The sequence below is a fragment of the Emiliania huxleyi genome (genome assembly GCF_000372725.1).
Source record: "Emiliania huxleyi CCMP1516 chromosome Unknown EMIHUscaffold_14, whole genome shotgun sequence".
Classification (NCBI taxonomy): domain Eukaryota; phylum Haptophyta; order Isochrysidales; family Noelaerhabdaceae; genus Emiliania; species Emiliania huxleyi.
The window spans coordinates 466,034-493,402 of NW_005201192.1; the positions used below are offsets into that span (position 1 = coordinate 466,034).

The window sequence follows — 27,369 nt, forward strand, 5'->3', positions numbered from 1 at the left end:
TTCCCCCGGCCCCTTCCCCCGGCCCTTTTTCCGGCAAAACGCCCGCTGCGCCGGACACCCTGCTCCTTTGCTACCGCAACCTCGCCCACCGCGTAGCCCGCCGCTTTGCCCGCCGCCTCGCCCGCCGCCCGCCCCCTTGACGTCTCGTCCGACCGCTTGCTCAACGCGCATCACAACCACGAGCCAAGCCTGGACCTCACGCCCAACCTCGCCCCAAGCCTCACCCCGGTGGGCTCCTTCCGGGTGCTCCCTCCTCGCGGTGGCGGCTCCCTCCTCGCGCCCCCCTGCGGGTGGTGGGCGGCCGTGCCCGGGTCCGGCACCAGGGGCGCCACTGTGTGGCGGCTGCAGGTTCAGGTGCGATGCCGCCGGGAGGGCCGGCCGGGGCTCTGCCCTGCCTCCGCCTCTCCCCGGCGTCTCTCCCTCAACCCCCCCCCCCTCCCCAATTCTGAGCCATATCACCATATCAGAGACACACGTCCTCCCGGCGGCACACAGGTCTCCGCACGGGCCATCGCACCCGCGCCGCTCCTGCCCAAGCCGCACCCGCACCCTGAAGCCGCGGCCGGCGAGATGGAGCTACAGCTCCCTCTCGCCCACGCCGAGATCGCGCCGGTGACGCGGCCCGAGATCTACGCACTGCCCTATACCACACAGCACAGCCACTCTCGCCACCACTCACCGAACCCCTCGGAGCGGCCTTGCGACTCACCGTCTAGTCCTCACTGTCTCTCCCTCAGTCTACGGCCTCTGTGTCACTCTTGTGTGCCTCCTTACCAGGTGACCGACCCGCTGCTCGGCGAGCCGCTGCCGTCCCCGCCGCTGCTCGAGGTCTCGTCGAGCACCTCGTCGATGGACCTGCTGGACAGCATCGCCAGCCTGCTGTGAGCAAGCCTCCGCATGTGGGCGCTCCCCCGATGTACCGTTCACCGAGGAATTCCGACCGGGACGAGAGATGTGCTCTCCGTACTTCGAGATGCTCTCCGTACTTCGAGAAAGAGACTGACTGAGAGCTATAGCTCCGTTCGCGCTCGGGACACGTGGTCCTTCCTTGCATGTATCATTGAAACAAGACACGCGCTCACGCGCCTATACGCGGACCGTCATGCAGAACCAGAAGGGCGACATGTGTAGAGTACAAGCTTCGCCGGGTCTACGGCTCTCTAGTAAATGGATGGTGCATGGCGGCGCGCAGCGCCGCGAAGTGAAATGGTGCATGACCCTCACAAGACCAAGTGAAATCGCCAAACCACTAGGTAAATCATGAAACTCACAAGTGAAACGGTGCATGCCCAACTGCAGGCCACTGTGAACCCGCGAGCGCGGAGACCGGAGTGGGAAATGTGCACTATCAAACTATTAGCCTAATAACGTACCTAATTATTAGCATATACCTAATAACGCTGCTATTAAGCTAATAATTAGCTTATTTACACAATCAGTTTCGTGAAAAATGCTAATTATTAGATAGCAGCGTTATTAGGTATATGCTAATAATTAGGTACGTTATTAGGCTAATAGTTTGATAGTGTGGGGGGTGCATCTGGGATTCTGGGTGGGGGATGTCCTGTTGCGTGTTGCCCTTCGAGCGTGTAGATACACAAAGCATACTCTTAAGTACACAAGAGAGAGAGAGACGTACGTGTACAGAGAGAGAGAGAGAGTAGTACGTACACAATAAAAGCATACACACAGTACACACAAAACACAGTACGACGTGTCGACGTCCTCTCCGCCGAGCTGTGCGCGACATGAGCTTGATCGTGCGCGTGACCATGCTCGTCTTCCGGGCTCGTGAACGGCGTGGACTCGCCGCACACATTCCACAGCGACGACTTCCCCGCTTGAGGCTCGATGAAGTGCCAGACAGATGAAGCAGGACGGGTGGCGCTGCAGCATCAAGTCGAGCTCGCCAGGACTCGACGCTGATAGTGCCAAGTCAAACCCGTTGCATCCATGTGTGTAGCGCGTGCAGCCCGTAAGCCTTGCCGTCGGACCCCTCGATCGACCAGCGACACCTCTTGCGTGCTGCACGTGACCTTGCCGAGAGGGGGGGGAGGGAGGGAGGGAGGGAGGGAGGGAGGGAGGGAGGGAGGGAGGGAGGGAGGGAGAAGAGAGAGAAGAGAGAGAAGAGGGAGGGAGAGAGAGAGAGAGAGAGAGAGAGAGAGAGAGAGAGAGAGAGAGAGAGCGAGAGAGCGAGAGAGCGAAGAAAGAAAACAGACAACCCAAGGGAGGGATGGGAGGACGGCACGCCGCCACCACACAGGGATTTTAAGACGAGGGGTGTGGTGCGCTAGCCGTCGCCCACCCTTGGGCGTCTGCCTCTTCCTATCTCTCTTCGCAGTCTCTCTCCGATTCTCGCTGCAACCTTCATGCCACCTCGCGGTCTTCCCACTCTCGTCGTTCTCTCTCTTGTCGCTTCTTCCTCTGTCGCTTCGCTCCCCTCTGCCTCGTTCTGCGACGACGCCGCTGCCTGCCGATCCCTTGCTCTCGCCTCTCGGCGTAACTCTGCCCTCCTCGCGGCATATCCTGGCCCCTCGAGTTTATCGAGCTCTCCTCGCGCAAGGATGACTCTTCTGACGCCCACTGCGATCATTTGCTGCCAAGTCATATCGTTGCTCAGGTCCACTCTCTCTTCGGACACTTGTACCTCCACCCGATGATGTTGGCGCTGGGGTCCCCTTCGGGTGCATCGTTACAGCTGACGCCGGGATTACCACTGGGTCCTCCTCGAGATCGTCTTCCCCGGCTTCCTCCCGTTCGGCTCTACGACAGAGATTGCTTTTTTCTTGGTTTTGTTGACTTCTCTTCCCAGCACCCAGGTACCGCATCTCGGGCAGCGACCTGGTTAAATTCATGTGCAACGGCGTGGCGGCGGCTCTCTCGCCGGAGCGGCGCGAGGGCTTCTTCGAGTGCCTCGACTGCCTCGCGGCGGCGCCGTACCACATCTCGGGCAGCGACCTGGTTACATTTATGTGCAACAGCGTGGCGGCGGCTCTCTCGCCGGAGCGGCGCGATGGCTTTTTTGCGGAGCTCAGCGTTCTGATGGGCGCGAGCGCGACGCGGCTACCAACGCAGAAGGAGGTCCGCGCGCTCTGCAGGCGTGTGATGTTGCAACATCCCGCCATCATGGTGAAATTGGTGAAGAGAGACGGCGAGTGGAGAGTGCTGGCATAGGTCACAGGCGAACGAATTAATATTCGTGCACAGGCAGGAGCTCTCCTGCTAGACAAGAGTACCTTTACGTTTTGACCGCGCAAGATAAAAGGGTGGCTAAGGGCTCTGCCCGCAAGGCGCCCGCGTCGCAGACGCGGTACCATTGACAAATCTGCGATATTACCCCCACACGAGCAAATAGCAAAATCCGAATACCGTGCACGAACTGCGTGATCTGGGACGCAAGCCTTCAGCTGGTGCCAAGACATCGTAAAATTGAGCCAAGAACGTCCGCCAAATCCGTGCTTTCGGAGCAACTGAGGGAAAGCTACTGATGGAGCCCAGCGTGCGCGCGGCCGCCTCCCGCGCAGCACCGCCGCTGCGGAATCGGATCGAGCCCATGGAGGAGGAGGGCGCAGTCGGCCAGCGCAGCAGGCGGAGTCCCTCCCCGCGCCGGAGCCCCCCTGCAGTCGAGGGAGTCCTCGTTGGCGATGAAGGTGGCGACATCGAATCGCGGCCGACACACGTCACGGGAGGAATGGGCGATGAGCGGGAACGATGCGCGCTACGACGCCGACTCCGCCGTGCTCGTGGCCGCAGAAAGCCGCGCTCCAGGAGCACGCCAAGATGCAATGGCTCGCTTGCTTCGATTCAGCTCTCTCGGCAGCAGAAGTGGGGCTGGAGCGGGTGGGGGTGGATGCCGATTGAGGGGGAGCGTCTCCAGCTGCGCCCTGTGGCAGCTGCGCCCTGTGGCAGCTAGTCGGGGGACTTGGTAGTTGTGACCCCCCTGAGTGAGGACAGGAGAGAGAGAGCGTTTTGTGGTGTTGGTGTACGCAATAACGGGACAGGGTGGTTGTTCTCTCTATCTCCTCTTCTAGCTCTTAGCATGAGCTGCGCCCTGTGTCCGACCCCTTTTGCGCAGCAACACCTTCAACTTTCAGGCCCTCCAAATTCGGGTCGGAGCGTAGCGGAGTGGGCCCCGAGTTTGAAAAGGGCGACGGACGCTTGCGTCCTAGCCTTCAACAACGCCTCCCCGGCGCAGAGGGGCCCCCGGAGGGATGCACAACCGCTCCACGCCACGCCGCTTGCGGCGGTCCTCTTCCCAGCTCCGCTGAGGGCGCCTGCGTTATCTCTGGCTAGTTCCATTTCACGGCGGCACAGCGGCGCGGCTAGAGCTGACAGAGCGCAGCACTACTTTTGCCACCATGGTGCCACTCCTCCTCGGCGTCGCCGCAACCGGCCTTCGCGCTACACGCCATGCTGCGCCGCAGCGCCGTGGGTTCCGGAGGACGCCTCCTGCTCTGATGCCGGAAGGCCCAGAGTGCCTAGTTCATGCGGAGAGCCTGCACCGCCGCTTTGCAGGGCGCACCCTCTCCCGTGCGGCCATCCTGAGCGGCCGCTACGCCGGCAACAGCTCGATGCCCGGCCGTGGTGCGCCTCCGGCCGGCTGGGCGGAGTTGCGTGGCAGCTTGCCTGCTGTAGTGGGCGCTGTTCGGGCAAAGGGCAAGTTCATCTGGTGGGAGCTCAGCCCGCTCTCGGGCGCGCTGCCCGAGCTCACCCTCTGGTCGACGCTGGGCATGTCCGGGGCGTGGTCCACCGGTCGCAACACGCACTCGCGCGTGTGCCTGGAGCTCGCCGCTGAACCAGCCGCCGTTGCGCCGACGCTGCTATTCTACAACGACCAGCGCAACTTCGGAGTGCTGACGGTCTGCACTGAGCACGCCGCGCTGCGCGCCAAGCTCGAGACGCTCGGGCCGAGCTGGCTCGACGAGGGCGGCGGGATCACGAGGGACGGCTTCATGGAGATCGTGCGGCGGCAATGCAGCAGCCGCCGCCGCGCCGCCGTTCCGGTGGCCAAGTTCCTGATGGACCAGTCCAAGACGGCCGGCATCGGCAACTATGTCCTGAGCGAGGTAGCCCTCCCCCGGGGCCCGAGCCAGCACTCGACGACGGCACAGCCACGGTGCCACTCGCGTTGGTGCTGTCTTGCCCAGCTCACGGACTGTGTCAGCCCGCCGCAGGTGCTCTACAAGGCTCGCGTCTACCCGTGGGCGGCGTGTGCCGACCTGGTCGACTCGGACTGGGCAGAGGTGCACGCGGCGGCCTCGCAGACGCTGCGCGCGAGCTACGCGTCGCAGGTCCACCCGCGACCTCACTAGTGCCGCCCACTCGCAACGCTGTCCACCTCACGTCCTCACAAGCACATGCTGTAACTCCCTCGCCTCGCAGGCCGCCATTGCGGCTGCCGCCGCCGGCGACGACCCCTCCGCCACCCGCGGCACGTTTGCGGCGATGGAGCCGCGGTTCAAACTGCTCGTGTACCGGCAGGCGGCGACCGCGGATGGGCTCGCCGTGCGCGTCGCTGAAGGTCCGCACGGCCGATCGGTGCATTGGGTGCCTGAGCGGCAGGTCCGCGGCAGCACAGTGGTTGTTGGGTCGGCGATAGGGGAAAGGGATAGCAGCCAGCGTGGAGAGGACCAGCGAACGTAAAAATGAATAAATGCTCGTTTAAAATTGGATAACCGAATGCACCCCACACTGTCGCTTTTACGATTTACCAAGGACCGCGGCACGCCCCCCGGCCCCCGCCCCCTTGGGTGTTTGTTGGGAGGTTCCGCCAAGGAGGGAGGTTCGTGTCATGAGAGAAGATACACTCCTCCGTGTATCTAAACGGACGGAAGATACACTGAAGAACACTTATGCGAAGATACACGGCCCGGCCCAAACAAAGAGGTGTATCTTCGTATGAAGATACACCGCGGCCCAAACGAAGATGTGTATCTTCAAGATACACCGGAGAAATGTTATAATGTTGTATCTTTGAAACGTATAGTCGAGTGTATCTTTGGCTATCACTCGAACTTTGGACAAGGGAATGGCCCAAATCGGGGGGCGTGCCCGTCCTTGTCGCTTACGCCCCTACGCCGGAGAGATAAACCCCCACGATAAGACTGCGCGACGCTGCGGATCAGCCCCAGTGCCCCTCCCAACCGTATAAAGGCTGCGGTGATTGATAGTATACACAGGTCGACGCTCGACACCCACCATGGCTCCGCATGTTGCTGGTGACGTGCAGTGACCAGTGTCGTGACGGGGTGGTCACGGCAGGGGCCACCGCTCGCGCACACGTCGAAGGCGCGACCTGAGAGGAAGGGAACATTACTGGGCTGTTTTTAGGCATTGTGGGGTTGGCACTCCCATCGACCCTCATGACCTCCTGCGGTCTCTGAGATGGACACCAGTGGGTGTGGGACCACAGCCAGGATACACTCGAAGGCTGGGTAAGCAGTAGAGGTCGATACTCGACGCGTCCCACATGGTCTGTGTCGCTGTCGGCACGCTGTCGACAGGACGTCGAGGGACACCGGTGGCAGTGCCACCCAGGAGTGGTCGGGCGGTCTCCCGTCATGAGAGAGCCACCATGTGATCCGTATGATGATTCCTGACAACCGCCTCAGTCAACTTTTGTCACAGTTCCCGCTATGAGAGGAGCTGCGGGTCAGTTCGACAGCTGGAGCTGTGTCGCCGGCGTGCGGCGGCCTGCCTCCGGAGGTGCCTCTGAGGTGGACATCTTTTGGTCACCGTGAGAGAACGCGTTCGAATTTTCACTCCGGAACTTCAACTGAGCACGCGCACCGGCCAGGGCTACAATAGTGCCAGTGAGGCGGAGGCGCGAGTCGGAAGGCCGCGACCGTCAAGGGTTCCCTTCGTTTTGAATTCCTACAATCGCTGTGAACCCAGCCACGTAAGTTCTTACCTCGAGGGGTATGCCGTACCATCTGCCCTGGGTCGCTCGGCCACTCTCGTTGAAGCTTGGGGTTGGGCTCGACCCTTCCGCATGAATTAGTTATTGGTGTGGTGGAGATACACAGTATTCTCGCGAGTTGCAATAGTACATCCAGGCGCCCCTCTCTCGAGGCGATCCACAGCACACAGTGTGGCAAGTGTATAGTACACTTGGCAAGTGTAAATGTACGTGCTCTATCCTGCAGACTGCTCGCCGATCGGGTCTCCGTATGCAAGTGAGGGGAGCAGAGACGAGAGAGTGAGGTGGAGGGCGGCATGCCAACACTCGACGCCAACACGTATCTCCGCAGATCTGGCGCAAGCACTTTCGATCGGCTACCACTCGCTCTTGAACTCGGCCGACTCAGGCAGCACCTAGGCGGAGGGGCATGGTAAGCGCGTAACGGGCGCCCCACCGCGTGCGCGCGTGTGTGAGGTGAGCGCGCGTGCGTGCACCTGGCCACCATCGACGACGATCGTCTGGCCGGTGACGTAGGCGGCTGCGGCAGAAGCGAAGTAGAGGCAGGCGTGGCCAATGTCCTCCACCTAGGCGGAGACCACCCGAGATCCCATCCGAGATCATCTGAGATCATCATCCGAGATTATCCGAGATTAGACGAGATCAGCCGAGATCAGCGAAGGCGTGCCCACCTCGCCGATCGAGCCGAGCGGCACCGCAGCCGCCATGCCGTCGAGGTACCTGCACACGATGGAGACCGTGAGCGGTGTCGCTTCGCGCCTCACACCCAAGCCGCCATGCTGCCACGGCACTCTTGGCCGAGCGCTACCAGCCCCTCCGTCTTGATGTTGCCCGGTAGCACGCTGTTGACCGTCACCTGAGCCGCGGGTAGTCGAGGTCTGCTGGCGAGGGTGTGTGCGGCAGCTAACTTCCCGCCCTCGTGCCGCCACCTTGTACTTTGCGAGCTCGATGGCTGCCGACCGCATGAAACCGAGCTGGCCTATGGGGCGGGGTACACACTATGGGGTTCACTATGAAGCTCACACTGAGCAAGGCCCTGGGCGATGAAGGTTGAAGCGTTCCTGCCTTGCTCGCCCCGTAGTGCGACCAGCCCGGGTAGCCGGTGATCGGGCCTACAGCGGCCTAGCTGTGGCTGAGGCCCGCGGAGAGACCTGCCGTGAGCGGCTGCCCCGTGGCGTGGCACCGGTGATGCTCGACGTGAGCACGACGCGCGGCTGGCTGCTCAGCTTGAGGAGCGGGAGGCACGCCTGCGAGCCGTGGCGTGGCATCCGTGTGAGGCGGGAGAGGACTTCACGGAAGGATCCACGGGACTACGATCGTGCGGTGCGTCTCTCTCGCCTTGACCGCCAGGAAGGACCCCTTGAGGTTGGTGGCCATCACAGCGTCCCACTCCTCCGACGTCAGATCCTCAATCTTTGTCTGAGGGCGGTGGGGGCGGGGGCGGCGGCAAGTTGGTTGGCGACGGCACGAGGGCGGCGACGGGGAGGGCGGCTGCGAGTAAGGGCGGCGGTGAGTCGGTGGGGGCAGCGATGCTGCCTGAGGAAAGCCTCCCGCGTTGGCGCAGAGCACGTCGAGGCCTCCGTATCGCTCCTTGGCGCACGTGGCGACCGCCTGCATGTCCTCGAGGCTGGTCACGTCCGCCGCGACCGCCGACACCTTGGCCGCGCACGACTCGGACAGCTCCGCAGCTGCGGCCTGAGGGCGGCTCGCGCGCCACGACTCTGGGCGGGCCGTCCGGCGCAGAGAGAGAGCGAGAGAGAGAGAGAGAGAGAGAGAGAGAGAGAGAGAGAGAGAGAGAGACGAGAGAGAGAGAGAGAGACGAGAGAGAGACGAGAGAGAGAGAGAGAGAGAGAGAGAGAGAGACGAGAGAGAGAGACGAGAGAGAGAGACGAGAGAGAGAGACGAGAGAGAGAGAGAGGCACATACGTCGGGGTCATGATGGCGATTGGCGGTGTGAATTTGCGACTGCAGGTCACCTCGCCCTCGGCCAGGTTGCGGGAGCAAATGAGCACCGCGGCTCCAGCACGCGCAAACACTCGGGCGATGCCCTTGCCAATACCTTTGCTTCCACCCGTGACTGCCACAACCTTGCCTTCCATGGAGAAGGACATTGTTTCGGCGCAGCGCTGCCGCGAGCGATGGTCTTGCTGGGCTGGGGGGGTGTAGTGAAAAGAAAAGAGACAGGCGGATCTCTCTAAGATAATCTTCGATGGAGCTATGCAACCCTCGCCACGCTCTCCTCTCGTCGCTGTTTACGAGGGCTGGAGGTTCGCCATCAATAGGCTCATCCTTCTTCTTTCTGCGCGGCGCACGCCTCCTACTTCAAGTGGCGCCGGTTTTGGTAGCCACTGGCACGATTTCCCCCCCAAATTCGCGTACAGCCTCCCTTCGGGAGTTTGTAAAAAAGAAAAATTCTCGCCTTAGTGAACCATGGCTCGGCGGAGACCACTGATTGTCCTCGCGTTCGCGATCACCGATGCTGCGTTGCTCCAGCCGCACCTCGTCTGTAGCCGCCCGACGGCTGGACCTTGCACGCCCGCCCAGCTCTGGCCACGCACCCGCAGTTCTGCGCGGCGGGTCGCCACTGCCTCTCCGCCGTGCATGTCGGCGGCAGCGACCGCGGCGTGGGTCGGCGGCTGTGTCCTGAGCGGAACGGCGGGCGTTCCATCTGTGGTTGGCGCGACCAAGACGTGGTACCGCAAGATTCCGCTGCCGACATGGACGCCACCCGACCGCGTGTTTGCGCCGGTCTGGACGTCGCTCTATGCGATGATGGGGCTCGCGACCGCGCGTGTGGCGGCGGCGTCGGGCGTGTCGTCCCCCGTCGTGCACTTCCTCGCTCACCTGTGCGTCAACCTGCTGTGGGCGCCAATCTTCTTTGGTCTCCAGCGGCTGAGGCTCGCCCTGCTGATGAACGTCGCGCTGATCGCCTCCCTCTCCGTCCTCCTCGGGCAGTATGGCATCGCGGCGGCGTCGCCGAGCGCGCTCCTCCTCTGCCCTTACATGGGCTGGCTGCTATTCGCGACCGCCCTCAACTTCGCAATCTGCCGCCTCAACCCGACGGCCCGCGGCTACAACAACGCGCGCTGGCAAGCGGACCTCGCGAAGCTGCAGAAGCGCGCCGCGTCCATCGCCGCCGCTTAAATTTCGGCGGCAACGGGGCGGCGGGGCGGCTGCGCGCCTCTCCGAGCAGGTGGGAGGCGACGGCCGATGCCAGAAGCAAAGAACTCTAGGGACTAGGGCACTAGGCTAGGACACTGGGGACACATGGCAGTGTGGCAAAACAAAACGGGGTGGCATGTGCACGCCAGCCACAGCCCACGCAAGCACCCAAAACAGGCCCCAACACCACGCTCCGTCCACACGACCGCGAGCTCGACACACGTGGCGCCCGCAGCCGCACGGGGGGGGGACGGCGCGCGCGGAAGCGGGCGGGGGCCGGGGGCCGGGCGGTGAGAGGTCCGATCAGATGTGCGAGAAATCACGCCATCACAGATGTGTGGAGAACCGCATGGGAGAGTACATGTAAACGGCCTATCTCCAATAAAACGTCACGACGACGGGCGCCTCCCCGCCTCAAGATTCCTACGCCGCCTTCCGCCTGCTGACGCGTGCAACTTCGCGCATCGCTCGCACCGCCAGCACCGCCGCCACCGCACCCGTCGGCCGCAGCCTCCGCGCGCGCGGGTCGGGCCGCGGCTCGGGCGGGTGGACCACCTCGTCGAGCATCTCGCCTATCCGACAATCGTGCCACGCTCACGGCGATCGCTCGCGCTTGCGGACGCGCCAACTCGCCCAGCGTCTCGCCCTCGATCGCGTCGAGCGGCGCGACGAGCGGCGGCAAGGCCGAAGCCGCGTGCGCCTCGGCGAGCTCCGGGTCCTCCTCGGCCTACGATCTCGGACGCACCTCGGCTCATCTCGGCAGCGCTCGCCGGCAAGCCCGCGACCCGCCTCCGCCTCTGCGCTGGCGGCCGCGTCGCTCGCCGCGGCCTCCTCCGCCTCCTCGTCGCCGCACGCCACGAGCGCAGCGCCTACGCGAGGGGCGAGGCGCGCTCGAGATGCGAGGTGGGCCGCAGCGAGCCGGAGGCCGCCACGAGAGCGCTGCACCGATCATCAGCAAGCCGCCGACAGCGGTGCCGAGAGACACCTGGGCGAGGGGCAGGGCGGGGTCCTCGAGGCGGCCGGCTGGGTCGGCCGCCGGCGTCGCCCGTGCCGGAAGAGGGCGAGAGAGAGGAGAGAGAGGAAGAGGGAGAGCGAGAGGGAGAGGAAGAGGGAGAGCGAGAGGGAGAGGGAGAGGGAGAGCGAGAGGGAGAGGGAGAGGGAGAGGGAGAGGGAGAGGGAGAGGGAGAGGGAGAGGGAGAGGGAGAGGGAGAGGGAGAGGGGGTGGGAGAGGGGTGGGCTGGAGGCACACCTCTTCTCTCAGCAGCGCGACGCCGAACAAGCCGGCGAAGAGCGGCTGCAGCGCGGCGAAGGGCTGCGACTTTGCGGCGGAGATGGTGCGCATGGCCTGAGTGAGGTATGGGGAGACATGTGGAGATCTGGGGGAGATGTGGGGGAGGTGCACATCGCCAGTGAGTGAGGGTGTGCGAGTGGGGCGAGGTGTGCGGTGGGGGGATGGTGCGGCGGGGGATGCGAGTCGGGCGTGAGTGCGGGAGGAGAGAGCGGCGCACGAGCCTCGAACCGGCGCAACAACAACAACAGTACCACCGCTCTACTCCAGTGATGGTAACAGCGAGAGACACCTCGAACTGGAGCGACGCCGAGAGGAAGCCGCTGACGAAGACGCCGCCGCCCATCAGCGCCCACTGCGCCGGCCGCACGTGCCCGATCCTGAGGGTCGGTGTCGAGGGACGAGTCACGAGAGCGAGCCTCGAGTCTCTGCCTCGCTGCACGCGTGGCGGGGTGCCGGCGGAGTGTCGCCGCCGAGGCGCCGCCGGCGGCGACGTCTGCGGCGAAGAGGCCGGCGGAGAGGGCGCCTGGGGTGCGGGGGCGGAGGGAGGGTGGGCGGGGAGGGGGGGGGGGGAGGCGTCCGTCGGGGGCGGCGGAGAGGCAGAGGGTCGCCCATCCAGCACATGCGCGCCAGGTTGAGCGCCTGAGTTTGGGGGGGGGGAGAGAGGAGGTCGTGGCCAGCTCCGCCCGTGTCTCCGCCCATCTCGGCCTCTCGGGCGCGCCTCGGCGGCGTGGGTGCGCAGGTGGACGGTGGTGCGGACGCGGTAGACGGAGTCCACCCAAGCCGACGCCACAAGAGCCACGGCACCCGGCAAGCTGCCGCCTCCTCCTTCGCCTCCGCCGCCTCTCGCGTAGTCGACGGCCGCCGTGAGGGCCGCGGCGCCAAAGGCGAGCAGGCAGGCGCCCCAGGTGCGCCGCCCGAAGCCACCCACGCCGAGCAGGAGCGAGACGAGCGGGCAAAACACGTGGTCCTATGGCTCTCCCGGGACACCTCGAGGGCAGCCCCGGCTGCTGCGACCACACCGAGCCGAGCAGGCAGCCGTCGACGCAAAGATCTCGGACATCGCGGCGGTGACGCGGCAAGTGCCCCAGACGGAGAGGAGGGCGCACGACACAGAGTAGGTGCCCAGCTCCAGCGCCGCGAGGCTGGCGCCAGGCGCCGGCGCCGCCAGCGAGGCGGAGCCACCATCGGCCAAGCGGCGCCTCGCCTGAGACCAGGGAAGCTCTGTGAACTCGCTGTGGGACTGGCCTGCATGCGCGCAGTTGGCGCCTGCACGGCCCGGAGAGAGCGCGTCGCCGTGGCGAAGAGGCAGAGGAACGAGTACCGCACAAAGGTGATGAAGAGCGTGCCGAGCGGCTCTGCGCCTGGCACCGCCGCCACCGCGCGCAGCAACACACTGTAGCTGCCGAAGCCAGCATTGGCGACGAGCAGCATCAGCCTCGCCCGGGCCAGCTCGGCTGCGGAGGCCGACGTAGCCGAGGCGCCGCCGCCGCCTCGCAAGCGGAGCGGCGGCCGAGCACCACCACCGGTATGACGATCTCCGCCATGGCGGCAGATTTGTCCCTTGAGCTTGGGCGGCAGATTCGTCTGTACTGTCTGCACAGCATGCTGCAAGCGTAGCGAGGCCGAGCCTTGCAATGCTGCGGCCGTCAGGATGGCAAGCAGACCGCTTCTCATCCTGTGATCGTGACTGTGTCACTAGACTGTGCGATTTCGGGCCAGTGGTGGTGCTTTTCTACAGTGTACTCAGTGTATGTGGCCGGCAAGCTGCCAGGCAAGCAGGCAAAAGAAACCGGTCCGACATATTCAAACGGCGGAGAGATAGGAAGAGGCGGACGCCCAAGGGTGGGCGACGGCTAGCGCATCACACCCCTCTCCTTAAAAATCCCTGTGTGGTGGCGGCGTGCCGTTCTCCCAATCCCACATCCCTCCTTGGGTTGGCCGTTTTCTTTCTTTTCAAACGGCGGCGTGCCGTCCTCCCATCCCTCCCTTGGGTTGTCCGTTTTCTTTCTTTTCTTTCTTTTTTCAAAACGACAGGTCAGACAGAAGAGAAGACTCAGGTCAGTCAGCGAAAGGTTCGGCGAGACGGCGAAAAACGAAAAAACATACACTTATCAAAAAAAAAAGCATTCGCCCCCCTCCCCCCCCCGTTGCGACTTGCGCAACGCGGAGAACTTGCTCGCCCTCCCCCACTCTACGGCGCCCGCCTACGGCGCGAATCACTCTTATTCGTTCGCGCGCGGCGGGGCGGCGCGCGCCCGCCCAGTAGCTCGCCACTCACGAGTTCCGCGGCGCGCGCCAGGGTCGCCCCCCACGCACTTTCATGGCCCGCCTTGCAGTCCGCCTGCGGAGCCTGCCACTCGAGGAGCTCGTGCAGTTCGCGGCCGAGGCGCTGGAGACCCAACCATCGAGCCTCCTGGGCCTGCCCCACAAGGATCTCGCGGCACTCGCGGCGCCAGCAATCTCCGCGGACGCAGAGCTGAGCAAGGAGGCCGACCGCCGCATTGCGCTACACGCGCCGATTCCAGAGTGGGCGCTCTCAAAGGTACTAGTCTCGCAGGACCTCGCTCCCCTCATCCTCAACCAGCTCGAGGTCGGAGACTATGCCGCCGCCAAGGTGTGCAAGACGTGGCGTTGCGGGTGGCTGGCCACCGTCGCGCAGCGGCCCTGGTTGCGGCCGGCTCCAACGCAGCCGCCGCCCCTGGATGGTGGGGACTGGTCCGTGAGCGCGATCGTGGCGCTCGATGGCGAGCGGTTCTGCATGTGCGCAGAAGACCCCGACAACGACTTTCCCGAAGGGAATCTTCTGGTACTCAACCGCAGCTTCCAGGTGCTGCAGACGATCCCGTACCAGCAAGTTGATGGGCTGGCGGCAACACAGCACGGTCTATGTGGCTGGTGCGATGACATCCTCTCGCGGTACATTCTGACCGACAGCTCTTTAGACAAAGTGGCCGAGGTGGCGCTGGGTTTCCTTGTCTGTGACGTGATTTGCGCGCCCGACGGCACGCTCTTTGCCAGCACCTCCGGTCGAATCACCAGCAGCGGCTGCGGTTTCGTCGACAGCCACGCTCGCGTGGTCGCTTTCGACCCTCTCACACTCGAACAGAAGTTCAAATGTGAACCTGGCCACCTGAACCACTTTGCCTTCAGAGGAATAGCTGTTGTCGGCACGGAGCTCTTCGTGTGCGATAGTGCGGCGCCGGAGGGCCAGGAGAGGTACGGCCGCTTCCAAGTCTTTGCGCTCACGGGTGAGTACCTGCGTGAGGTGCGGGTCAGCGTGCCGAACCCGACTGCTCTCCAGTACATTAACGGGCGGCTATACGTTACTGATTACGCGTTTCCTCGGGACGGCCCGCACGTTTTCGTGCTCACTCCTGAGGGCGAGCCGCTGCAGCACTACCAACATGAGGCATTTTCGCTGGCAATTCACCCGGTGTGTCCTTTCGCGGGCGGACTGCTGCTCAGGGCAGACCAGGAGGGCTATCAAAACCGCCTTGCGTTCCTGAGTGGTCTCTGAAGGAGGTGCGGGCTCAACCCACGCGCACTGTGGTCACACGCACACACACAGGACACACACACACACACGCGGGCGCACACACGCACGCATGCACGCACACCGCTCACCCATGCGCACCGGGCCTTGCACATGATGATGCCCCCCCCCCCCCCAAAGGGCCTCGCCCCAAGCATCGTGCAACGTGCATGTCTAACAGTCCTCCTATCTCTCTTCTCTGTCTCTGTCTCTGTCTCTCTGTCTCTGTCTCTGTCTCTCTGCCTATGTCTGTTTCCCCCTCTCTCCGCGTCCGCCCTCTCTCTCCCCACGCAGTTTTTGGAGCACTTAGAGAAACCCCTGGACGAACGCTGAATTGCGGTGTGAGCTGTGATGACAGCGCTGATATGTGTAAGGCGACGACCACCCCGGACAAGCACGCTTCACACGGTTGGCGGTGCGCGAGCCCCATGATGATCTGCGGGGCCGAGCTGGAGACGCGCATGGCGCGGCTCGAGGCTAAGATCGACCCTGTCTCCGGCCGCACGAGTGACGAGCGCAAGTATGCTAAGCAGCCGCGCCGCTCCGGGGCCTGAGTGTCTGTTTCTCTCTCATTCCTGTCCGTGAATAGACGATATAAGCAAAGGGGGGTTGAGGGCTGGTATAGAGGCGGGTTACAGTGTCAGAGCTATCACAGGATGAGGGCTCTAATTAGGGTTACACACTGGTGACAGGGCTTGTCGGGGGGTCGCGACACTGGACGCGTCCGGACGTGTCCCGCCGACACCCCCCCCCGAGCCCCGTCCGAAGACGTGTCCAGAACAAGACCGTGCCCGGGCGGGGGCCTGACCTGTCGTGTCCGGTCACACGAGTATAGAAAAGTGTGTGTGTATGCGTGTGTGAGGTGTGCTAGAGGTGTGCGAGAGCGTTCTGAGCGGAGTATTTGTTTTGTCCTATCTCGCGCGTGGTCCACAGCGCAGCGGCAGGTGCGGTGCCCGGTGGCCGGTGCAGCCAGAGAGGTGAGAGAGAGAGAGGAGAGAGCTCTGGGCACTGTGGGGGTCCGACTCCGAGAGAGGTGTACTCTCTGGCTACGGCGCTTTACCACAGGGTCAGGGACCAAGGGAGCAGGGTGCGCGCGGGGCTCCGATATATCGAGCCCCGCAGCGCTCCCAGGGCTGAATTCAACATGGCACATGGATGCTACCTATGACAGCGCACGGGATTCTCCGCAGACCGCGCACGCACATTAGACTTACATATATAGCCCCCATGCAGCTGCGCTAGAACCCTCCAAATTGCGTCTGTCCAAACCGCGACTCCACGTGGGGCCATGTGGCACAAGTGACGCGACCGTCTCGTGATGTCGTAATTCGGCGCCACGCCCGCCGCCCCCTCGACGCCTCCCGGCGCCCGCAACCTCGCGCCCCTCCAGTGCCAAGAGAGGAGTGCGCCTCCGGCCGCCTTCCGTTGAGAGAAGAGGGGAGCAGAGAGTCGCGGCCGCGGAGGCGGGTGGGGGTGGGGGGGGGGAGCTCAGCCAAACTTGTTCTTGGCGAGAGAGTAGAGGAGCGTGCCTGCGGTTTGCACATTCGTCGCGTCAGCCAACGGCCAGCCGACTGGCGTTGCTCTCTCGTTGGGCGGCGGGTGGGGCGAGGTGCGGCGCAAGATACGGTGCGGGTGCCGGCGATTGCGATGCTCGAGCCGATGACGCCGAGCGTGGAGATCGGCGTCTTGAAGGCGATGACCGAAGCGACGATGATGACGACGCGCTTGATGGTGTTGCCGACGGCGTGCGTCACCTGCCGCCGGACCGCCGCCCGAAGTGTGGCCGAGATGGAGCTGCAGTGCGGCGCGCGCAGACAACGCGGTCACCGGGTTGACGCGGCCGAGGGCGAGGAAGGCAACCTACGGCGGCAGACGCGCCACGCCCCTCGCGCCACGCCCCTCGCGCCACGCCCCTCGCGCCGGCCGCGCCAGGCTCGCGCTCGACGCGGAGGTGCGGGCAGGCGGTTTTCTCGTTGAGCGGTGGGACAAGGCCCCTCTGGTCTCGGCTGGTCTCGGCTAGTCTCGGGCCTCGTTGTACAGGTAGTAGAAGGCGCCGGACAGCAGCGACATCTTTGCGAGGTAGCCCGCCTGAGCACACCTCGAGCTGTGAAGAGCACCGCGCGGGAGCTACGGGTCGGCTCTCGCCCCGCGGAGAGGCGGGGGGGCGGGGCGCCGTCATGCCGGCGCCGGTGGCGGCGGTCCAGGCGGCGCGGATGGCGGCGGGAGGCTCGATGGCGAGGGCGACCGGGAAGAGGGCGATGGTCGCAAGAATGGTCAGCACGCCGTACAGGTTCGCCTAGCCGCCGCTCACGCCCAGACCCGTGATCGCGGGGGGCTGGGCAAGGGCGGCGAACGCGCAAGCCTCCTCACCTCGCTCATGTTTTCGCCGACACCGCCCCCCATCGTCTTCTTTGCCAGGATGCCTGTTCACGGCCGCGCGCGTGAAGAGACGCCCCTGGCGTGAGGCCGCCACCGCCGCGTGAGGGCATGCCGCGCATCGCCGAGGATAGGTTCGAGACCATGGCGGCGATGAAGCCGACCCAGGTGAAGGAGAGCTCCTGCCGGGGGAGGGGGGGAGAGGGGAGGGGGGGGGGGGGGGGGAAGTCCCAGGCAAACCTCGGCTCGAGCCATCGGCGCGCGGTCTCCTCTCTCTCTCTCTCGCGCCGCTGCTGCTGCTGCTGCTGCCTTGAAGGAGGAAGCGCGGCTCTGTCTCGGCTCTGTCTCGGCTCTGTCTCGGCTGCATCTCGGCTGCATCTCGGCTGCATCTCGGCTCCATCTCGGCTGCATCTCGGCTGCATCTCGGCTGCATCTCGGCTGCATCTCGGCCTTGAGAGAGGCGAGGGCGACGCCGCCGACGATGGGGAGCAGCGTCAGGTACGTCTGCCACGAAGAGACGGCGCCTGGAGAGGCGGGTAGGGGCGGCGTCACGCCGCCACCGCGCAGGCGAGTCCTTGCCCGCCGCTGCGGGACAGCGCCGAGGATCGCAAAGGAGAGGGCGGCGGAGACGACCGGCTCGGACGCCTGCCGGGTGCCGGGCAGCGTCTCGAGGTCTCGAGGTGGCGGGAGGGGGGGCGGCGGGCCCCGGCGCCTTGATGATGTGAGTGAAGGAGACGGCGCCGGCGCCGAGCGAGATGACCGCGCCGATGTGCGTGCCTGCTCACAGCGCGGGGCGCCGTGAAGGCCGCCTCATCGCCTCGCACGCGGCTGGTGGGGCCAGGCAGCAGCGGCGAGGCGATCGGTGCTCTCGGCTCTCGGCGTGCTCTCTGCGTGCTCTCTGCGTGGTCGGGGCGCTAGAGGATCTCTGCCGGAGCCCGTCTCGGCTACGCGTCGGCGCCGAGGTGGCCGAGCGACACTGGGATGAGGAAGTGTCTAGGAAGTGTCTAGGAAGTGTCTAGGGAGTGTCTAGGAAGGCGCCGAGGTGGCCGAGCGACACTGGGATGAGCGTCTTGACGTTGTCAGCAGACAGCTTTGGCGCCTCGAGGGGACAGAGAGAGGCGTCACTGGACAAGGTGCGCAGCCGCAGGGCGCGCCTCCACGGCGACACGGCGGCGGCGGTCGCGGCGGCGGCTGTGGCGGCGGTAACGGCGGCGGCGGCGGCGGCGGCGGCGGTGGCGGTGGCGGCGGCGGCGGTGCCAGGAATGATGTTCTCTCAAGGGTGGCTTGTGGCGGGTGCGTGGCGTCGCCTTGCGCAGCCCGGTGGTCCAGAGGAAGAGACAGTACGGGATGCCGACGAAGAGCTGGAGGAGCGCCATCGTCCACGGGATGGGCAGCGCGTTGAGCGCCTGCCAATGTGTGTGCATTTGGCGAGGGGCTCGGAGTCGAGGTGGTACTCGCGCTGACGGCGGGCGTGAGAGAGGGAGGGTCTACTGGCTCCCGAGCCAGTGGGTACCGACAGCGGGTGAATTGCGGCGAAGACTTGGGTTGGCGGTGGGCTGGCTGTGCGGCTGTGCGGCGGCTGGCGGTGGGCGGCCGGGCTGGCACTAATGGCGGCCTTCTTGTTGTAGATATTGTAGCCGATGTTGAAGAGGTACCAGAGCGCGAAGAACGAGGCCGTCTTGAGCGTCTCAAACACGCCATCGCTCTCCTTGGCCTCGGCCGCGTCGGCCATGAAGATTGCCGGCGCACGCGGCGCCAGCCGAGCGGCGGTCGGAAGCGCGACGGCGGCGCGCTGCGGTGCAACGCGCAGGTGGTGGCGCGGAGCCACGGCGAAGGACGCAAGCGCCGACGTGCCGACGGCGCCGAAGAGCAGCACAGCTTTCAGCAGCATCGCCGAGATCAGTTGTGCAAAAAAAAATACAGCCACTAGCCGCGGGACGCCTCGTGTCGCAAAAAAGAATTCAGTCATCTTCTAAGCCGCGCGTGGACACTAGAGGAGCCGGGGCCCGGTTTCCGCAGTGCTGCGCGGCGCATGGTGCCTCTGGACGTTCGACTTGGTCTTGGACATTCGTCGGTCGACTTAGGTCGCCTTTTCCTTGAATACCCCTGAATGAAGGAACTTCCGCGCCCCAACCTACTAACCTATCACAACGCACCTCGTGCACGGCCTACTCCACTCCCGCGCCGTCCCGCGCCGTCCTCACTTGAGCGTGCTGAGGTACGCCACCACGTCCACTCGGTCCTTCTCCTTCTTGAAGCCCGGGAAGGCCATCGAGGTGCCCTTGACCACCTCCTTTGGCTTGGCCAGGAAAGAGAGCATCGTCTCCTCAGTCCAGGTCGAGTTGAAGCTCGACATCGCCTTGGTGTACTTGTACTGCGGTTGGCGATACGGGGCGTGAGCGGACGCGCGGACGGAAGCGAGCAGGGGGCAGGGCCGGGGACCGTCGGGCTGGGGCGCGGCTGGCGGCGGCACCGCTTTGTCGTGCGCCGTCTGCGCGCCGATGATGCTGTAGAGGTTGGGGCCCTGCTTGCTGGGTCCGCCCTCGTTGCAAGTGTGACACGCGGCGCACTTCGCCTTGAACAGGGTGGCTCCCCTCGCGGTGTCGGCAGGCTCTGCCGGCGCACTCGCCACCGCCGGCGCGTCTTTTGCCGTCGTCTCTGGAGCCTTGGCCGCCTTGTCGGGCGGCTTCTCGGTCTTCTTCTTCTTCTTCGGCTTGGACGCTGCTGGCGGCGCGGCGGCCGGCTGGGACTCGCCATTCTCCTTGTCCCACTCTTGCGAGGCATGCAGCCGGGCCTCATCGTGCAGCTTAGCGAGGAGAACCTCCTGGCGCATCCTCGCCTGCCGCGCTCGGATCAGGGCCTCGGTGTCCTGGCCAATACCCGTGGCGCCCGAGGCAGCCGCAGAGACCACACCGCCCATGGGCGACGCGAAACGCACTTACTTGCCTTTGCTTCGCGTGGCCTGCGCAGAGACACAGACCGTTCAGAGGGTGTCGCCGGCGAGGAGGGACAGGAATCTGCGGAAATGTCAGCACCCGTTTCATTTTTCTTTTGAGAGCGCCTTTTTCTTTGCTCCGGCCGGCACTCAGGCCAGAGCCGCCGTAGGAGTTTTATTGTTTCTCTAGGCACGGCGGCACGGGACTGGCTGTGTTAGTGCCAGTGCGCGCCAGCCAGCCAGTCAGTCCCGCGCGCGTGATAGTTAGTGTTAACTGTCATTAGTGTCGTGCAAGGGAGTTTGGTTGTGTACGTTTACTCGAGTAGAGGTCAGCTGCGGTCCGATCCGAGGGCGATGGCCGATGCCAGAGTCTGCCGCCGAGTCGGCTCTCTGGATGACGGGCAAGCCAACACAAAACCAACATGGACGGGAAGACGCACACGCACGCCTCCATCCACTCCACTCAGAACACCGCAGACTTGAAAAGTGACAAGTGTGCGCGCCGCAGCGCGCAGGCGAGGAAGGAGCCCCTTCGGAATGGGGGTGAGGAGGCATCCCCTCCGGCTACGACAAGATGCACGGGATCTGTGGTCCTCACGGGGATGACCCGTCTCCTCCAGATCGAGACGGGACGGCCGAGCAGTATTCGTTCATTAATATAATTAATTGATGCATTTTGAGGAAAACGGACAATTAATCAGATGGAAGCAGGAAGCTTCCATCCCGGCGGTGGTTCGAATCCACACAAGCCGAAGGTGATGGGTTCGCGAGTCTGGAGGTCTCGGAAGCCCACCCATTGAGGGGAAGTGAGACCGCCCACCCTGATCATGCTGAACAAGCTCCTCTTGTAGCTCGATCGGTCACACCGCCATCACCGCCGACGTCTCCCAGTGAGATGATGGAGAGGGGGGACGACACCGCTCGATCTACCCTCTGGGGTCCCTCAGCGGCGTGCACCTCGATCCTGTACCGTGTTTGTTAGGACCCACCCCCAATGAGCACGCCAGCGAGGGAGGGCGAGACGATCGAGGGGTCCCGTAGAGCTCTACCATGCGGAATCGACCCTATTGAGTGCGGGTCAGGAGGCCCTAAAACGGCGGGAGGGGTAGGGGTGCCGCTGTAGGGGTGTGGAGGGGTCCTGAGCCCTGGCTGTCAGGCTGTCAGGTGCTGTCAGGTGATCTGTCGGGCTGTCGGGCACTGTCAGGCACTGTCAGGTGCCTCTGTCAGACCAGCTGTCAGGTGCTGTCAGTGCTGTCGGGTGCTGTCGGGTGCTTGTCTGACATGCGAACGAGCACCCCCCACACCCCCAGAGGCTAGGGCTCTCTTGCCCGTAACCCGATATCGAGCATCCGACCCGCTGGGTGCGCTTCTTAGCTCCCCGGCCCTGGATGTGAGGTTGCCGACTGCACTCCAAGCGCTCCAAGTTATTTTACCGTCTTCCTCTCTCTCTCTCTCTCTCTCTCTCTCTCTCTCTCTCTCTCTCTCTCTCTCTCTCACTCTGTGTGTGTGTGTGTGTGTGTGTGTGTGTGTGTGTGTGTGTGTGTGTGTGTGTGTGTGTGTGTGTGTGTGTGTGTGTGATTGTTTAGAATACCAAACAACTTGAGCACTTGAGCACTGGATAGGGTCGATTCCGCATGGTACGGGACCCCTCGATCGTCTCGCCCTCCCTCTCTGGTGTGTTCATTGGGGGGGGGTCATAACAAACACGGTACAGGATCGAGGTGCACGCTAAGCAGTGAGTGTCGTCCCCCCTCTCCATTATCACACTGGGAAAGAAAACAATCAGCGGGAGGCCGAAATAAGAAAACCCAGAGCCTTCTCTTCCAACAACAGCAAGCAGCATCGCCCGCGCCTAGTTTCTCTGAAGGCGGCGCCAGGTCGAGAGTCAGTGAATCAGTCCACACGCAGGTGGGTTCCATGATCGAGCAGGTGATGGAGGTGTGCGGCTGCTCGCGCGAGGCGGCGGAGCGTGCTGTCGAGGCGGCAGGGCCCGGAGGCGAGCTATTGTCCGTTGATGATTGAGATGCCTCTCCATGTGGTGCCTTCAGGCCGCCACCCGCTCACCAGGCGTGGATCTCGCCGTCGACCTTGTGCTCTCCACGATGAGCACACACACATCGCTACCTTCGGGCTTCGACGCTCCGCCTCAGCCGGCGAAGCTGGTCTGCCTCGTCCGGAAGGACCTCGGGATGGGCACCGGCAAGGTGGCGGCGCAGGCAATCACAGAGCGCGCGAGTGTGAGCGGGACACCAGAGAATGCTTACGCCCGGCTGCCTCCCTTGCAGGTGGCGCACGGGGCTCTAGCCGCGTACCGCGCGGCGGTGCGGCGACGGGACGCGGGCGACGCTTCGGTCCCCTTCCGCTCGTGGGAGGAGGGCGGCGAGCCGACGGTCGTCCTGGGCGTGGAGGACGAGGCGCGGGCCTCTGTAGACTCGCAGCCTAAGCACCGCTAGCCACGAGGAGCGTGCGATCCGCTCACGCGGGAGAGGGGCCACCCACGGCTCGGCGCGGCTTCTAGGCGCAGCTCGATGGGTTGCTGGCGCAGGCGGAGGCGCGGGGGTTGCCGACGGAGCGGGTCGCGGACGCGGGGCGGACAGAGGTGGCAGCCGGGTCGGTGACGGTCGGCACCATCGGGCCGGCAAACAACTCGGAGATTGATGTAGTCACGGGTGGACTGTCGCTGCTGTGACTCCGTCCCGGCGCTCTCGACATGTATAATCAGACTCTCGGCCCCGGCACACGGCGGAGGAGGAGCGAGGAGGAAGACAGCACAACCCCAAGGGCCTTCGGGCTTCGGCAAGGGCGGGATGCCAGGGCACAACGCTCAGGTGGGACAAAACACCGACATACGAGAGATGAGGCCACACAAAACACAGACAAGCAGAATGGCAAGAGAGAGACGCTCTGCAGGCGAGCCCAAGGGCCTCTTGGGCCCTCGCGTCTCTCTCTCTCGATTCGACCTGCTTTCGACCCATCACAAAATCTCTCAAATGTGGGAAGCCAAAAACCTCCTTTGGCTTCCCACACAACCCCGCCCCCCTTCGAGCCTTCGTCTCCTGGGGGGAGCAGCAAATGAGGTAGTCTCTGCGAAAACACTGTCCCAAGTGAATTCGCCCAAGAGGCTTCCGTGTGGACTCGCAGCTCCGGCTGGATGTCGGCGACCTAAAGCTCGGCGGTCGTCGCTTCGCGCCGGCCGACTCCCTGATTCACCAGATGTTTAAGAAGATGCCTCCTGGCCATGCTCCTGGCGCTGTGCGCGCTGGTCTATGAATTCACGGACCTTGATGTCCTTATTGTCGAGAAGGAAATACCTCGTTTGGCGCTGCGCGCTGGTCTATAGAGAGAAGTTCCAGGTTGAGGTGCGAGCCCTTGGATGGGGGAGATACTTCACAGACCTTGTTATTGAGAAAGAAAAAATACGTGCCGTGGCGCTGTGCGCTGGTCTATGAGTGGTTGATTGAGGTGCGAGCCCTGGAGGCCCTGGGGATGGGGGGAGACTACCCGCGGGCCTAGAAGGCCCGCGCGCATTCACAGCCTTGTTATGAGAAGAAAATACATCCTTCCTATGGCGCTATGCGCTGGTCTGTGTTTCACAGTAGGGTGATAAGAAACAAGAACCTCGCATGCGACGACAGTGAGGGTGTGAGAGACAGACCCAGGGATTCATCACACCATTCGACACATCCGCACAAACAAGTTCCGCGTGTGTCGTAGAACCAGAGGCTTGCGCAGCAAGACGATTTCTGAGGACGACATAGCACGGCGGCCGTTGCTGTAAAAGCGACGTTGGCAGCATCTGACAGCAAGTTTGATCATACGTCAGTACCCATGGGCGCCAATGCGCAGTGCCCTGACCCAACGTGGACTCGCGGCCTTTGTCGTGAGATCTTCACCGGCTTCTCGGGCGACTGCGAGACGGATACAATCGGCCACTGGGAGGAGGTTTTGCACCGCACACACATCCACACGCACTTGTGAGAACCCGGCGCGAACCGGCTTGCACTCTGAGGGTGTAAGACTACCTGAGACAGTGGAGACGGCGAGGAGACGCCATGAATCGCCTAGCGCTCGTCCTGCACTACGTTATGGATCCTTAAGTGGTCCTACCTGCCTTAGGTAGCAACTGCCGCCGAATGCGTGAGGCGGTGTCACGGATGCCTTGGTTGCAGTCACGTGACTTATGACCGCACCAACCGGATCTGCAGCTGGCACACACGATGTGACGCAGTGCGGCCCGATCGCGGCGGACACCGCTGCTCGCTCGCCGTCCGCCGCGCCGAGAATGGCGTCCTGTCCTACTGCGCTTACAGCGGATTTGCAAACCAGCTGCACGCGATTCTAGATGCAAAACACACCCTCCTCTAGGCAGACCCCGTCCCGCCTAGTCGCGACTGCACGATGACGCGACTACGCAGGTGCAGGCACGCTGATCATCAGACACGCCTGAAGCGTGCTATCCCGTCGACTCACCACCTAGGTACGCCCTCCTCGAAGCCGCGTGGGTGGCGTCGCACGCGGGCCTCGCACTGCTGCTGCCGCCGGTCCTCATCGCGCAGTTCGAGCGCCGCTCTCTGCGGCCAAATACCCGAGAGATACCTGCGATGACTAGGTCCTCGTCGCACAGCAGGAGTGGCCGCTCTACATTGGGTGCAGCCGGCACCAGCTGGACGACTTTCTCGCCGCGTGCGCCTCGCCTGGATGGGGTCGGAGGAGCGAGACACAGCCGTGACATAGCTGACATGGCACAGCCGAGACATGACGTGAGACGAGGCCCGGAAAGCCGGCACCTAGAGAGTTGTCTGTGCGAGGTGTCCTCAGCCTATTCCACCGTCCGCTAGGAGCAACGCCGCTTGGAGGCACGTGCTCGACTTGACGGCGCTTCCCTCCCGCACCACGACCGCCGAGGCGGGCATGGCCTTCGAGAGCAGGGTCGCCCTGGGCCACCTCAATGCGCAACCTTTTGGAACGGATTGCAAGCCTGTCTTCTCCAGCGACGCGGCCAAGCGGGCGCCGGAAGGCTGCGGGCGGAGCATGCTCGTCCCATCGAACCTACCCGGGTCGTCGCGCCCGTGCGCCCAACCCTCACCTCCAATGCTCCCGAACCCTCACGTTTCACTGTTCGCAGGTCGCCGCACCTCCCCGTGGGGTGCCTGAGACAGCTCGTCGACACGAGCAATGTCAGCCGGCGCTACGACCTCGGGTCCGCGTACAGCCTTGTGCGCAGCATAGAGCTAGGAGGCAACTGCTAGCACGACCCTTCAAGGTCTTGGCCAGACCTCGCCCACATCCGGTCCCTCGTGGCAGACTGTGGTCGTCCACCAGGAGGGGAGAGCCAGCGCTAGAAAGCAACTGCAACAAGCGGACGGTGCATGTGACACGCCTCGGTTGGACAGGTGAGCGGCCTTCATGCCAGCGGCCGCTTCGTCGCTTCCAACGTCCGCTACAGCGCCGAGGAAGCGGCGGGCGCTCGTTCCACGAGTAGTGCGATCTGCGTCTCGTCACAGCCCAGATTGTGTACAGGTCGTCCAGTTGGCGGAGCGGATGGTGCGAAGGCTGCGCAGCGCCAGCCCAGATGGCACGTTCTGGTGCGCGCACGTGCGGCTCGCCGGGGGCAAGGGGAGCTGGGACCGTGGCAAGGCGGCCGGATTCTGCTCGCCAACTTTGGCGGTCGAGCTCATCTCTTCACACACCCCTCAACGCGCACAGGCGGGCCACATCCTGCACGGTTACTACCACTTCCGCACTTCCGCGACGCTACAGGAGTGGGCAGTCCCCCTCCAGGGGTCGGCCGGCTTCGTGGCTACCGACAACGAGGCTGATATGTAGCCGATAAAGCCGAGAGATCTCGTGTGCCCACGGACAATGAGGAGGAGAGGCCCTCCAGGCAGCGTCTTCCTATGATAGGAGCGGCTGCGGAGGGACCACCCCTCCCTGTGCAAGCCCGAGTCGCTCTGCACCTTTGACCGGCAACTCGAGGCGGGGGCCTCGGCGAGCGAGTGCGGCGTCGGCTCTGCGACCGACCGCTGCCGCGCGCAGCATGTCGCAGCGACGACGCTGGTGTGCGCCCATGCAACGAGGATCTTCCTCACCGGCGAAAAGGTAGCCGAGATTGGTCGAGGTTGATTGAGATTGAGGCTGCTCGAGGCACTCGAGTTGTGCGTTCTTCGAGATACGCCCAACTTGAGCAGCTACCCCTATCCACCCTCGTCGGATCCGTGACCTGGATAGGCCCGAGCTCGTACTCCCGCCTCATCCTCGACCTACACGCCATGAGCCCGATGGTGCAAAGGGACCGCCGTTTCAACGCCACCCGGCGGCAGGTGCTCGTCTCCGGCAGGGACGTGGTATGGCAGGGCAAGCACGCGCTACAGCACGCCTTCCATGCGGCCAAGGCGTCCCTCCTCATCTGCCCCGATGCGGACTGCGTGCGCACAGCAAACGCGCGCGAACTTGGACTTGCGAAGCTCGTGGTGATATGCAACACGATTGCGGTGAGCGAGGTGTGGTGGCTGCATAGGCGGACTGGCTCGCGGGGCGTCTCAGCGCGCCACCAAACGCGTCTCGCCGCGTTGGGCATGGCCGGCCCCGCAGGGCGGCTGCGGCGAGACTCCGGACAGGGCGTCCGCTCACCCGCGCTGCGCTGAAGCAGCAGCCCGCTGGGGGATGGCGGGTTGAGAGAGAGCGGCGCTTCTGACCACTGCACTTGGAGCACTTGGAGTGCGGTCGGTAACCTCCCCCCGCGGGGCTGGGTAAATTGCACCGGAACCGGAGGTCGGATGGGAAGCTCCGCCATAAAAAAGAAAGAGAAGGGAGGGAGGATGGCCCCCCGCCACCACACAGGGTTTTGTTCATTGACGAATCCCAGTCTTTTGATATGAGTTTTCTTTGGTGTACGACCCTCCCACAAGTGGTATTAGTACGGCCATGAAAAGGGGACCGCGCACCCAATCGCTCCGTCGCTCCTCGGCGGCCACGGGAGTGACGACGGGCTAGCCAAACCATTGAAGACGCCGTGTCGATGAGCTTCTAACTCGATCGCGTTCTCGAGATACAGCTTGAGATTGTGCGAGTTGGAGTGGTCTCAGGAGTCGGCGCCGCCGCTCGGTGCTGTTCTGCTGGTTTGGCGATCCAGTGGGCTGCTCGTCCAGACAGAG

The 27,369-nt window shown here is 64.0% G+C and overlaps 8 protein-coding genes across 8 annotated transcripts in view; 4 read left to right on the forward strand and 4 right to left on the reverse strand.

The window, feature by feature from the left end:
* EMIHUDRAFT_433818 (Hypothetical protein) overlaps positions 1-1,096 on the forward strand; it is a 1,741-nt gene extending 645 nt beyond the window's left edge. The window contains exons 3-5 of the mRNA XM_005787794.1: positions 97-354; positions 496-612; positions 778-1,096. Of these exons, the coding sequence (XP_005787851.1) occupies positions 97-354; positions 496-612; positions 778-885 (483 nt within the window). The 3' untranslated portion in view covers positions 886-1,096. The remainder of the gene's footprint in view (positions 1-96; positions 355-495; positions 613-777) is intronic.
* Positions 1,097-4,457: 3,361 nt separating this feature from the next.
* On the forward strand, positions 4,458-5,643 carry Fpg2-1 (putative formamidopyrimidine-DNA glycosylase; the record flags this gene model as incomplete). Its single annotated transcript, XM_005787963.1, has 3 exons — positions 4,458-5,066; positions 5,175-5,291; positions 5,383-5,643. The coding sequence occupies 3 exons, from the start codon at positions 4,458-4,460 to the stop codon at positions 5,641-5,643; spliced, it is 987 nt and encodes a 328-aa protein (XP_005788020.1).
* A 1,316-nt stretch (positions 5,644-6,959) lies between these two features.
* Positions 6,960-9,068, reverse strand: EMIHUDRAFT_433820 (3-oxoacyl-reductase). Its single transcript, XM_005787795.1, has 10 exons — positions 8,896-9,068; positions 8,456-8,614; positions 8,258-8,338; positions 8,103-8,166; positions 7,981-8,031; positions 7,849-7,898; positions 7,711-7,775; positions 7,591-7,639; positions 7,396-7,485; positions 6,960-7,314 (listed from the first exon to the last, which is right to left on the reverse strand). The coding sequence occupies exons 1-10, from the start codon at positions 9,028-9,030 to the stop codon at positions 7,276-7,278; spliced, it is 783 nt and encodes a 260-aa protein (XP_005787852.1). The 5' UTR covers positions 9,031-9,068; the 3' UTR covers positions 6,960-7,275.
* Positions 9,069-9,520: 452 nt separating this feature from the next.
* Positions 9,521-10,063, forward strand: EMIHUDRAFT_201514 (hypothetical protein; the record flags this gene model as incomplete). The annotated part of the gene is made up of 1 exon (XM_005787796.1): positions 9,521-10,063. The coding sequence occupies one exon, from the start codon at positions 9,521-9,523 to the stop codon at positions 10,061-10,063; it is 543 nt and encodes a 180-aa protein (XP_005787853.1).
* Positions 10,064-10,504: 441 nt separating this feature from the next.
* EMIHUDRAFT_449214 (hypothetical protein) lies at positions 10,505-13,128 on the reverse strand (the record flags this gene model as incomplete). Its single annotated transcript, XM_005787797.1, has 9 exons — positions 12,639-13,128; positions 12,445-12,576; positions 12,148-12,339; positions 11,992-12,077; positions 11,662-11,749; positions 11,331-11,426; positions 11,027-11,066; positions 10,867-10,950; positions 10,505-10,653 (listed from the first exon to the last, which is right to left on the reverse strand). The coding sequence occupies exons 1-9, from the start codon at positions 13,044-13,046 to the stop codon at positions 10,505-10,507; spliced, it is 1,275 nt and encodes a 424-aa protein (XP_005787854.1). The 5' UTR covers positions 13,047-13,128.
* Positions 13,129-16,044: 2,916 nt separating this feature from the next.
* On the reverse strand, positions 16,045-19,174 carry EMIHUDRAFT_352050 (hypothetical protein; the record flags this gene model as incomplete). Its single annotated transcript, XM_005787798.1, has 13 exons — positions 16,045-16,433; positions 16,541-16,658; positions 16,732-16,764; positions 16,933-16,992; positions 17,078-17,200; positions 17,275-17,327; positions 17,396-17,462; positions 17,731-17,804; positions 17,880-17,925; positions 17,993-18,057; positions 18,319-18,379; positions 18,588-18,686; positions 18,896-19,174. The coding sequence occupies 13 exons, from the start codon at positions 19,169-19,171 to the stop codon at positions 16,393-16,395; spliced, it is 1,116 nt and encodes a 371-aa protein (XP_005787855.1). The 3' UTR covers positions 16,045-16,392.
* A 205-nt stretch (positions 19,175-19,379) lies between these two features.
* EMIHUDRAFT_352051 (putative cytochrome c) lies at positions 19,380-20,289 on the reverse strand. Its single transcript, XM_005787799.1, has 2 exons — positions 19,754-20,289; positions 19,380-19,654 (listed from the first exon to the last, which is right to left on the reverse strand). The coding sequence occupies exons 1-2, from the start codon at positions 20,198-20,200 to the stop codon at positions 19,481-19,483; spliced, it is 621 nt and encodes a 206-aa protein (XP_005787856.1). The 5' UTR covers positions 20,201-20,289; the 3' UTR covers positions 19,380-19,480.
* A 1,843-nt stretch (positions 20,290-22,132) lies between these two features.
* On the forward strand, positions 22,133-22,904 carry EMIHUDRAFT_201520 (hypothetical protein; the record flags this gene model as incomplete). The annotated part of the gene is made up of 3 exons (XM_005787800.1): positions 22,133-22,189; positions 22,264-22,641; positions 22,734-22,904. The coding sequence occupies 3 exons, from the start codon at positions 22,133-22,135 to the stop codon at positions 22,902-22,904; spliced, it is 606 nt and encodes a 201-aa protein (XP_005787857.1).
* Positions 22,905-27,369: the final 4,465 nt, after the last annotated feature.

What these genes read in the sequence shown, in the direction of transcription:
- EMIHUDRAFT_352051 (XM_005787799.1), bottom strand. Translation starts at nt 20,200, where the DNA reads ATGGGCGGTGTGGTCTCTGCGGCTGCCTCGGGCGCCACGGGTATTGGC. An exon ending in AGACGGCGCACGACAAAGCG is followed by an intron (nt 19,655 to 19,753) that starts GTGCCGCCGCCA and finishes CGCCAACCGCAG; the next exon opens with TACAAGTACACCAAGGCGAT.
- EMIHUDRAFT_433820 (XM_005787795.1), bottom strand. Translation starts at nt 9,030, where the DNA reads ATGTCCTTCTCCATGGAAGGCAAGGTTGTGGCAGTCACGGGTGGAAGC. An exon ending in ACGCGGGAGGCTTTCCTCAG is followed by an intron (nt 8,339 to 8,455) that starts GCAGCATCGCTG and finishes CACCGCCCTCAG; the next exon opens with ACAAAGATTGAGGATCTGAC. An exon ending in CTGGTAGCGCTCGGCCAAGA is followed by an intron (nt 7,640 to 7,710) that starts GTGCCGTGGCAG and finishes CATCGTGTGCAG; the next exon opens with GTACCTCGACGGCATGGCGG.